The sequence below is a fragment of the Gymnoscopelus braueri genome (assembly GCF_963280865.1).
Source record: "Gymnoscopelus braueri genome assembly, chromosome: 10".
Classification (NCBI taxonomy): domain Eukaryota; kingdom Metazoa; phylum Chordata; class Actinopteri; order Myctophiformes; family Myctophidae; genus Gymnoscopelus; species Gymnoscopelus braueri.
In genome coordinates, this window is record NC_137611.1 from 54,467,635 (window position 1) to 54,479,747 (window position 12,113).

Here is a 12,113-nt window from a genome sequence, read left to right on the forward strand (position 1 = left end):
TTTATCAATATATCCTGACGTTGGATTCATCCTACCGTACGCTGAGATCTCACGTCTGGTAGAGACCAGTTGTTGACGTTGGCTGCACCCGTTTATTCCATCCTAGCGCAACATTGTCTGACTGTCTGACAGGCATCTGGACACATAATCCACTCATAAATGTATATCTACACACTAATAAATAATAATCCCTGTGAAAATATAACATTTTATAAAGTAATTTAAACAAACTGCTTTAACAGTCATTCAGATAAGATTGTAGATCTGGCTGCATTGAAAATAGCAGATCTACAAGCTCACAAGCCAGCGTCGTATCGCGACGCATTGTGAGCTTGTAGATCTGCTATTTCTGCTAATCTACTCTCGGTAGTTTAGACCGGTGCAGCGGCGCTGCTGTTATATTCTCATGGCCACCGGGAGATCAGACATTTAACCCATGGTCCAACACACACCAGCCTTCATTCATTAATGTTCTCTCCAGGCTATCTCTCATTAATGCGGAGCGGGACGGGACACCGCCCGCCCGACGGTCCGAGTCTCACTGGGAAATGGGAATAGCCATGACTGCTTTATTTTAGTGTAACTCGAACGCGCACTGCTCGGTATGGGTTAAATAAATTAATATACAAATGTATTCCATTCATGGCGATGTGATTGGTATCATAATATGTCATTCATGTAGGCTACAAGCCTACGTGACAAAGATTGTACCGCTACGGTACGGATTACATGAAAAACACAGCTGGGCGGGCGTGTGTGTGTGTGTGTGTGTGTGTGTGTGTGTGTGTGTGTGTGTGTGTGTGTGTGTGTGTGTGTGTGTGTGTGTGTGTGTGTGTGTGTGTGTGTGTGTGTGTGTGTGAGAGAGAGAGAGGGGGGCGTGTGCGGCGAGGCGAGCGGGAGAAACTCTTTCTTATTGGCTTTTCATGATGATGTCTTTGGTCGTATTCTGGTTCTTCAATCTTCATGTCGTAAAATCGGGGCGTTTTGAGAATATTTAAAGGGATACTTCACTCTCGGGCCGGGGACACATTTAAAAAAAATATTAAAAATAAATGAAAAAAGTTATGGAAAATTCATGGCCCCCTCACACATTAGTAGGACACTCTAATGCGTGAGGGGGCCATGAATTTTCCATAACTTTTTTCATTTATTTTTAATATTTTTTTTAAATGTGTCCCCGGCCCTAAAGTGAAGTATCCCTTTAAGGGCGTGTTATTTAAATGACGCTCGGTTTCAGCCGTGACATTTATCAAGGCTGGGACCAAATGTACGCTCGGATCAGCTGTGTAGGATGCGTTGATAAATGTGACTTCGACGTTGGTGTACGCCCGAATATATGGAAAAATATACGCCGGTGTATACGCTCCGTTGATAAATGAGGGCCACTGTGACTAAATAATAACTACAGATGAGATGGTAAGAGGTGCAACACAAAGAATCAATCAAGGTTCTCACCTATAAAGGCACTCTCCGACTCCAACAGGTCTGTGGTCCTCTGAAACACAGACACAAACGTTTCTAAATGAATGGCGCCAGAACGTCCTCACGTCATCATGTTACCAGTCCAAATAAAGGTATTTATGTCACAGAGGGGTTTCCAACTTTGAGCGAAGGAATGAATAATCACTGTGCAAGTACATCTTAGTAGTTTATAATGGCATAAGGATATATATTACGTTTCACAAGACATAGTAATTGTAGATAATATAACTCAGTGTTAAGTCACACTGATTCAGCTAGATCAAGGTATTTTATAAAAGAAGGTAAGGTCATCTACGTCATTTTATTGGTCCAGCTATTCCAGCTGGCAGATGTGCACACTGTATAATTTTATTGAGGTATCTATCTAAAGAGCACAGAGTATGTGTCTGACTGTGCAATAAGCATGGGCTGTTATCGCGAAAAACCAAAATGTGCAATATATTGGGATAGAAACGATACCTGGCGCTGTTTAGATATCTCAATAAAATGACAGTGTGCACATCGAAAAACAAGTGATTAGAAAACAACCTGTGATATGTATTCTTTCCTGAACCGATTATATGACAAAGGACGCAATCATTCAGAAATACTGTTTGTTCATAAGCTGGTACAGCAGGCTCTCATCGACTCCAATGCATTCCATCAAACTTGCGGTTCCAGTTTGCCTCCTATGTGTCGAACACTTCCCCCTTTGGCTTCCGTTCCTTCATTTTAGTTCCCTTGATTCTAATGTATGAGGCAGCCTAGAGGGCGGGCCAACATTGACCATACGTCACTGATCACATGACCCCAAAAATCGATTCTCCAGTTCTAGGCAACACATACTGTAACCCTTTTTCCACAATACAACTATGAAAGGTATAGAAATGACATAGTTTGATGTTGAAAATGAGTGATATTCCCCTTTGAGTACAGTACTCAAGTAAATGTACTTAGTTACTGTCCACCACTGATAAATTAGGCTTGAGTGACTCCTACATTCTCCTACATTCCTGCACCCTGACAAGCATTTGTCAGGGTGCAGGAATGTAGGAGTTGAGGCATTACATTTAACTAAATGAACTAAAATGAAGGAACGGAAGCCAAAGGGGGAAGTGTTCGCCACATCCGAGGCAAACTGGAACCGCAAGTTTGATGGAATGCATTGGAGTCAGTGAGAACCTGCTGTATCAGCTTATGAACAAACAGTATTTCTGAATGATTGCGTTCGTTGTCATATAATCGGTTCCGAAATACACACCGGAAATAATACATATCACAGGTTGTTTCGATGTGCACACTATGTCATTTTATTGAGGCATCTAAACAGTGCCAGGTATCGTTTCTGTCCCAATATATTGCGTTTTTTGACAACGCATACTTATTGCACAGTCAGACACATACTCTGTGCTCTTTAGATACCTCAATAAAATTATACAGTGTGCACATCTGCCAGCTGGAATAGCTGGATCAATAAAATGACGTAGATGACCTTAGTAAACCTGTCGTTACAATTGCAGCTGTTACAGCTGTTACAATTGCAAACATGACCTGCTTTAATTACGTCCAATGTATTTGTATTTAAGTTCATAAAGCTAACATAAGTATTACTAAATGCATTTGAAATTACATAAAAATGTAACTTTTCAGGATTCCAATAAAAAAAATAGCAAAAAAATTAATCAGGATTCCAATTAAAAAATAGCAGATCTACAAGCTCAAAACGCGCCGCACTGCGACGCGTTTTGAGCTTGTAGATCGCCTATTTTAGCTACATTTGTGTGACAGAATGGCCCGACAGTATATGCAATGTGGCCCTCTGGAGTGAGTGTGGAAATATAGTGGCCCTCTCCCTCATCAAAGTTGCCCATCCCTGGTCTATGGCATGGACACAACCAAGAATGTGACATATGTAAGAAGTGATGTAATGAGGAAGCGTTGTTATTCAGGAAGTGACGTAATGAGGAAGTGCTGTTGAACTCACCAGGTAGTGAAGAGGGGACAGGTCGACATAGTCTGAAAGACATTAACATAACAATTTAATAAACAACATTTACGTAATGAAACTCATTAATAAACATTAACACATTGTACTCTGTAACTAATTTATAATAATCCTTTTAAAAAAAACGTTTTGGACATGATGAAGAGCTTTACTCCCACCAACTTCTGGGAGCGTTCTTACCACTGTGGGCGGTCCTTAGACTAGAGTCACCCCGCCTCCTCCTCCTGGTCACACCCACTTCCTCCTCTCCGTTGGGAAGTTCACAACAGTCTGACACACACACACACGGTTTAACAGTAAACATCAGGCTTTATTCTCACAGGACATTTTTGGAATGAAATCCATCAAATCCATGCTTTTGTCTAAGAATGATGCCATCAGCAACTAAACCTATTTGACATGTATAAATACACTGCTGTTTTCCTCCTAATGGTAGAGCATCAATTATCAGGAATTTAAATATCATACTCTAAATAATGTATGTGTAGCAAAACCCATGTGGAACCATCAGGTTCTGAAGAACTGCTTCTATGCTGTAATGTTAGAGGCTACCTGTATATCTTTTTCTTTTTCTGAATGAGATGGACACTACTGTAGGCAACAGGGAAATATTTAATTTGGCACTTATGGGTCCATTTGGTCACTCTCAGAGTTAAATGAACACTGAGGATTTTACTGTGCATCTTTTGACGTATTCACGGCAGCAGCCATAGAGTTCATATATCATACTGTACTGAGCTATCCTTCATGTGCCATTCAGTTGTAAGTGATGTATGTATATATTTCAGGTTCAGAGCGTGTGTGTGTGTGTGTGTGTGTGTGTGTGTGTGTGTGTGTGTGTGTGTGTGTGTGTGTGTGTGTGTGTGTGTGTGTGTGTGTGTGTGTGTGTGTGTACCATTCAGTTGCAGTGATGTGTGTATATTCATCAGGTTTAGTGGTTCAGTGTGTTTGGATGAAGGTCGTCTGACGGGAGCCTGCAGCTTGAGACGAGCCCTGTCAAACACATCCACCAGGGGGCGATCTCTACGTCTAGACAGAGACAGACAGACAGACACACACACACACACAGCCTCAGAACCTCTTTCCGTTCACACTAGAGAGGTGATCCGTCTCCAGCAAGCTGTGGGTCGGGACGCCCAAATTATAACCGTACTCAGACCACCTCCTGAGGAGGTCCGAGTTCGGTTCACTTCAGAGGGGCCCCGAGGTCTTTTCACGTGTTCACATATGCACGGAAAAGCAGAGTCACACTCTTCAGGGGTTGAAAGGGTTTAAAGGCCAGACCGCAGCAATGAAACTAGTCGCAACAGGTTGCAACAAAACAGTTTTAAGGCCAGTTATGCAACTACTTGCAACCATTATCCCCAATGGCAGTTGTAAGGACTTGCATTGGTGTGGACTGGCCTTAACTCTTTCACTGCCAGACTTATTTCAGACTGTGTCGTCCCAGTGCCAGGAAAAAGGTGCATTTTTCCTCTGTTTGTTTTTTAACATTGAAGTGAATGGAGCAGCAATTTTTTGGATAGCGTTATCTCCTAGTTCCTTTGAGATAAACCAAAAAAAAAAAAAGACCAAAAAATTCAGAAAAATTCAAAAAAAAAAAAAAAAAATGTGTTTTTTCATATTTTCGTCATTCCGTCATTGGCCATGATAGCCATAGAGCCATCGGACGGGAATTCCCGTCCGGGGCAGTCAAAGAGTTAAGTGTGAACTGTGAATATAAAACTCCTATTAAAAAAAAGGCCGGAAATGTAATTTTTGGTCGATTATTTCTCCCCTTCAATGATACCAATTGGTACAGTATTTTATATCGTGGGAAAACCAGATTAGTCACCATTACAACGAGGTACAACTTGTAAGGATCGCGCCATTTGTGGAATGAGCAACACACAGCTAACCATGTGGGTAGCTGTTAATTGACTGGTCAGTTTACCTGTCCATCAGAGGGTCATGCTCCTCCCACTCCTCTAGTCTCTTCTGTTCACTGTAGAGCTGTCTCCTTAACGCTGAGAGTTCACTGAACACACCCCTGTTATCCTCTACACACACAGAAATGAGGCTTAGAGGAAAAATGCAGTTTTTCAAATTATCATTTTAAACATCAAGGTGTGTGTGTGTGTGTGTGTGTGTGTGTGTGTGTGTGTGTGTGGGTGTGTGTGTGTGTGTGTGTGTGTGTGTGTGTGTGTGTGTGTGTGTGTGTGTGTGTGTGTACCTGCAGCTCTGAGCTGGTTGCGTCGAGCGGGGACAGGAGGTGACTGCAGTCCTGACAGACATCTCTCCTTAAACACAAACACAACATGATCACGTACACACTCTTTATGTCACCTGGGTGAAGCATCATTAAGAGAGGTGCGGTAAGTGATATTTCTTTGTGAAATCAAGTGTTAAATAGCTCTATATTGTGCTAGCGATCAAAACAAAGAGTGTTTGTTCAGTAACAGGGGTCTCCGCATCTCTCCCGCTCTTTAGTAAACAGAAGGAAAAAAAAATCAGGACAGGATGAGGATACCAATTTCCTCCAATCCAGAGAGTGATGAATATTGGCTGATCTACAGTACAAGCTGGCTATTTTTGGAATTGCGACAGAGTTCTCAACGGGCCTGAAAATTAAGGACCGGCCCAAACAGGGCCCAGCCCGATAATTACCATAATGTTTAGGCCCGAAAACCCGGAAAAAACTGAAAATAAATAATTTAAATATTATTACTACAATATCATTTTTTTCCCCATACCCATACCCGAGGTAGGGTCGGGTTCGGGCAGAATTTGATAACTCTAAAGTGACACCGTCGTACGACAAAGTGTAACTCAGGCTTGAGAGACTAGAGGTCAAAGGCCTGATTTATACTTCATGGTATGAGTGTGTTGCGGTGAGCGACGCAAGCTGGCTTTTTCTCAGCTTACTGTACTTTCTCTTATAGTTTGCGTTTCACCTCACAAAAGAAAACCTCCAAGGTGTTCAGTCGCTGCAATTTCTATGAATTGAATACATAGGACGACAATGGAAACAAGCCCACAGGGCTTTTTCCTTTTAACATTACTTGTGTAATTGTACATGTTTTTTTTTTTTTTTTCGCGGAAGCACAGTGAAACCCTGCGTGATTAGCAACCATCAGGGGATCGATCATACTGGAGATAAATATTCTGTGACTACTTGAAAAGGTAAGAAAATCGTTAAATGCTGGCAGAGGCTGCAGCCTGTTTTTTTTAAAAAACTGGCAGTGAATGTGTTAATAACCCATACAGTGTAAATCTAATTAAATGAAAGTAATATATATTTCATTGAACAGAAATACAGTCTGACAATACAGATGTAAGCATTTCATGTGTGTGTGTGTGTGTGTGTGTGTGTGTGTGTGTGTGTGTGTGTGTGTGTGTGTGTGTGTGTGTGTGTGTGTGTGCTTACAGACAGGGGCGCAGAGGACAGCTGGCTGTGCGTGCTGCTGGGTGGGGGCCTGGGGGAGGTATGTGTGCTGGGTAGGTGTGTGCTAGGGGGCCTGGGTGAGTGTGTGCTAGGTGGCTGTCCGCTGAGCGAGTGTGCGCTAGGTGGCCTGGGAGTGTGTCGGGCCCCGTGTCTCCTCTGCAGGGTGGGGATTGGAGGAGAGGGTTCCCTGTGCACCTGCACACACACACACACACACACAACAGCGTGGAGGAATTAAAACACACACTACAATGAGCATGAATTCAAACAGATGAGACAGAAGTAGACGTAGTAGACAGTACTAAGGTTCACTCAGTATAGAACAGTGGTTCTCAAATGTTTTCGTGCCAAGGACCCCCAAATTGATATGTATTTGGCCGCGGACACCCATCTGATTTTCTTTTGTGCCAGGGACCCCCAAAAGAGAAGATTTGTGTATTTAAAAAAAATATTTGTAAAAATCTGCCAAACATTTGAGATTTTTCAACAAAATTCTAAAATAGCAGCCGTACAAGCTCGTGACGAGCTGTGAGCTTGTACATCTGCTATTTTTGAATAGCCAATGGATAAAGTGGTTAAAATGATTGTGACACTGGATTAACAACATTTTGCTGGGGACCCCCTGGAACCCTCCCAAGGACCCCTGGGGGTCCCCGGATCCCACATTGAGAACCACTGAATTAAAACACGCTAATGACTTAAATCAGATGAGACAGAAGTAGACATTATGAGCCGAAAGGTTCGCTTAGTAGAACAAAGAAGTTTCTGACAAGGTTACATACGACTGTGCATGTCTCTCTCTTTCTGGTGAATTATAAAACATAGGGGAACATAGAGCAGTGTTGGTGTTTGCACAGATGCAGGGAAAGGAAACAAAGGACTTGAAGCCAAAGTGTTGAATGACGTGTCGTGCGTCAAATTCACACACTGCATCATCCATGGAGAGACCTGCTACCATGTCACGAGGGCCAGCACTCAATGATGTTCTCCAAAACACGATCAAAATAGTGAGCTAGGGATGTAACTATTGGTTATTTTCTAGGGATGTAACCCCACTGGTTACATGTGTTCTACCGTGGTACGCTGTATACGCCGTATGGCCTGCAGATTTTCTTCGTCGCCACCGTATACATCCAAAAACAGTTCGAAACGGCGTATCTGATACGAGGAGGAGTGGCTGGGCTGGGGGGCGCAGCAATACAAACAGCAAGAATGTGGTCTGACTAGTCTAACTCTGAGTTGATGGCTTATCATATGTGTGGCTATTGTTCTTGAGGTGATAATTAATGGCTGCTGGCGAAGATATTCATACATTAACTCAACGACCTGCCATTCACTTCATTGAACGTAGGTCACTGAATCGAGTACTGCATTAGTATTCAAATTGCGCCTCATAGCACAAGCAAAATCTTGAATCTTCAATACAGTTTGTGTCTTTGTGTCTTCAATGCCAAGTTAATATTATTCTGTAATAGATACAGGAATGCTCGCTGTTAACACTGCTATTATATCTGATAAGCCTAACCAGCATTTATTTATAACAATCCTTGCACTATTCTATGGATATAATCCATGCTTTGCATTGAAAATGCATCTAAGGCTAAAAGCATCTCCTAAGTGGTTGAGTTACAGGGTGATTAACATTCGAAACAGTAGAAAATCAGTACAAAGCATATTGGAATTGTACTCAGTGTTAGGCCTACTGTGAAACTGGGCCTGGCCGAGTTTGTGCGGGGCATAAACGCGCACGGAGCTCGCGCAATTTTTGTACATTAATTCATTATATACGCGCGCGCGCACCGTGCGTGTGGGAGGAACTAGGGAGGGAATAGTTATAGTATAGCCTCCAAAAAAATCTAGAACACACCACTGGATGTAACAATAGCCATTATCGTGAGATTGCATTAACAAAAATGTCTCTATATTATCATGGGAACCTACCATATGTATTCAGGACCAACATTGTATTGTTTTGTTTGAACAGCAGCGGAGTAATGCGAACGAAACAGCCTGCCTCTACTGTGGAGCCACTCTCTCGCTGATCGCTTGGATATTTAGCTAAATGTGGGACTGGTTGATGTTTTGCTGAGCAACATAGCCTTGCCATTTAGCTTAGCAGCAGTACTTAGCTTTAGTCAAACAGTGCTGCCAGCTCTGTACCAAGAGACACAAAGCTAAAGTGGCACAAAGCCTCAAACAAGCAGAGTGCGTCTCATTAGTCACATGAACCATAGATTACCTATTCTGAGCACGACAGTGAACATTTGGAACATTATTTTATTTTTTTAATTAGTGATAAATGTATTGTGAATTTTTGGTTTTGTTACATCCCTATTATTTTCTTAGCAATTATTGTATTGATTAATTTTGTGATTGATCAAATAATCGAGAAGCGTTTTTTTTAAATATATATATATATCAAATCGATTTAACCACTGAAGTACTATCACACAAGGGTGTTGTGCAAAAATCTACACTGTGTGTGTGTGTGTGTGTGTGTGTGTGTGTGTGTGTGTGTGTGTGTGTACCTCCTCCAGGCGAGCCTGTCTCTCTCTCTCATACTCCCTCCTCAGAGCAGTGTTGTCCTTGTCCTCCTCGTCTCTCCTCACCCTCTGCTCCTCTCTCCTCCTCTCCTCTGCCAGACGAACCAGCTCCTCATTCTTGGCTTTTTGCTGAAGGAGGAAGGAGAGGAGAAAGAGAGGAGAGACATTGTTATTGTGGCTACACTGTGGATCTGAAGCCTGATTCTTCATCACACGGCGATCGTGCGTTTAAAATAGCAGGCCTACAAAGCGTGTGTCGCGAATGCAACACGTTGAGCGTGCCGTGTAGATCTGCTATTTTAATCCATTAAGAGCGGGAACGCATCTGTGTCATTTTAGATTCTAACCACAATTTTCTACTTTGGCTATTCAAAAATAGCAGATATTCAAGCTCGTAGCGCGGCACCAAGTGCCGCGCTACGAGCTTGTAGATCTGCTATTTTTGAAACATTGTGCAAATCTTTGAATACATATATTTTTTTAAACGACATTAATCAATCTTTGCTTCTGGAGGTTCCTGGAACAAATTATTTTACAAATGTTCGCTTTGCAAATATATATTCAAAGATTTTCATGATTTTTCAAAAGAACAGCAGATCTACTAAGTGTATATCTGCTATTTCTGAATAGCCAAATAAATCTGAAAATGACACATGCGTTAATGGGTTAAACATGCCAGTTGGTATGAATTAGGTTCAAGACTTCATCGATTTGATAACCTTTATTTCCAACAAAAAAACAGATAAAACAAAATGACAGAAAACAGAAATGCTAAAATAAGAAAGCACAATGTTAAAAAAGGAGTACGAAGAAGTCTTACTCCTTCTCAACTACTAATATCAATATTCATATGTTTGTATAACGCTATGGAATAGTCATATACTGTACCTCTATATATTCTCTTATATACCATATATCTATTAGAGAATATATATGACACTTAATGCAATCACTTAAACTATCATACTCATTGCTCACTTATATTTATATATTTATTAATAAACATATATCATATTCACATACATTTACAGTATATAGTCACTAATGTATTACTCGGATACATTATTCACCTATATATAATACACATATGCATAAATATTATACAGTATGTAGTCAAGTCAGCCATCTATGACATATCTATGACGTACAACAACTCCAAAATCAGGGCAAGATTACATCTTGATCCTCATTGTCTCAAAATCAGTTAAATATTTGAAATAAATGTGAAAAAAAATGAGTGGAGGTTCCGTTATGCCTACTGGCAGAACAGCGTACACAAGAAATGTGGAGCTGATCTCCGGACACACAGATAGACACTCTTATAGACCCCTGCAGGGCCATGCCATAAAAAACAAAACAAAAAACACTACAGTACCTTTCTTACTCTGCATCTGTAACTCTGTAACTCTAACAGCTGTGCTGCCTCTTGGCGACTGTTTATGTTTATTGAAATTAGAGGGCGGGCAGAATATATGGTCGATATTATGGTGGATGCACTGCACTGCATGTTATCCCCTCTCTCTCTCTTCTCTCCCGCCTTTCCTGTGTCTCTATTCTATGGCCAATCAAAACTGAAACGTAAAACAAAAAACTAAATAACAAAAAAGTTCTTCCCCCAAATACAGTAGGAACATCTTTGTCACGATGGCTCCAGATGAAACATTTGGAAAATGTTTTACTATATCTACAAAGGCATGGAATCTCCGTGTCTTTCCCCCGCATATCTCGAGAACCGTCGGTTGGATCAACCTCAAACAGGGCAGATGTCCAGCTATAACTATAAATCCACAAATCTCTGTATCGTCTGTCTGTCCGTGTCCCTTTTAGGCCCATATATGGAGATCTCTGGATCTGTCTGTCTGTGTCCCCTTTATGGAGATCCATGATGTCATCAATATGAGGTATAGACTGGTCTCCACGACAACGGGTACAACAGGAATCGCATAATAAGACGGGCGTGTGTTCCGAACGCGCGACATCGTAGACTGGCCTCTAAGGTCTATGATAATGGGTACTGCACCTGGATACAACAACGGATACAAGGGGTAATGCATAAAGGAGGGGCATGCGTACTCAATGGGCCTCACCACTAGTAATAATAATTACAAATTGCACAACAGGGGCGCCAGGCTGAAAGTGGTTAAACTACCATTGTCACAAAATCCCACACCTGGAACTGTTCCACATGTACCTTGGGATTTGGTACACCTTTTGGGAACCGCTGTCTTAGCCCACTGGTTCTCGAGGTCGGGTCCAGGGACCACTAGAGCATTGGTTCTCAAAGTGGGGTCCGGGGACCCCCAGGGGTTCTTGAGGGAGTTCCAGGGGGTCCACAGCTAAATGGTAGATAGTTAGGAACCAAATGGACCCTCATGGGTCTGTAACTCAAGAGTGTGAACCAAATGGGTCCATTTGGTTCCATTTGTACACTCACAAGAGTTAAATTAACATTGATTTTGCAACATAAATTGTGGTCCCAGAGATTGAAATGCCATAAATGGGGGTCCGTAGCCTAATGCATGTCAAACTGGTGGTCCTTGAAATTAAAATGGTTGAGAATCACTGCTAGAGCCACAAAAGTCTTCTCTTATGGGGGTCCCTGGCATATCTTTTCAAATGGGGGTCCGCAGACTAATAATTGTCAATTTGGGGGTCCTTGACATGAAAAAGTTTGAGAAAC

The 12,113-nt window shown here is 41.8% G+C and overlaps 1 protein-coding gene across 4 annotated transcripts in view; it reads right to left on the minus strand.

The window, feature by feature from the left end:
• Positions 1–12,113, minus strand: part of cspp1b (centrosome and spindle pole associated protein 1b) — a 45,841-nt gene that overhangs the window by 3,827 nt on the left and 29,901 nt on the right. For 2 of the 4 annotated variants that reach the window (XM_080439561.1, XM_080439562.1), the window contains exons 18-25: positions 9,419–9,562; positions 6,873–7,085; positions 5,679–5,745; positions 5,400–5,505; positions 4,362–4,495; positions 3,647–3,736; positions 3,446–3,477; positions 1,456–1,495 (exon numbers count right to left, since the gene is read on the minus strand). In XM_080439561.1, the coding sequence (XP_080295687.1) occupies positions 1,456–1,495; positions 3,446–3,477; positions 3,647–3,736; positions 4,362–4,495; positions 5,400–5,505; positions 5,679–5,745; positions 6,873–7,085; positions 9,419–9,562 (826 nt within the window). Of the gene's footprint in view, positions 1–1,455; positions 1,496–3,445; positions 3,478–3,646; positions 3,737–4,361; positions 4,496–5,399; positions 5,506–5,678; positions 5,746–6,872; positions 7,086–9,418; positions 9,563–12,113 lie in introns of those variants that run through there. The other 2 variants (XM_080439563.1, XR_013933867.1) reach the window with 2 other exon arrangements.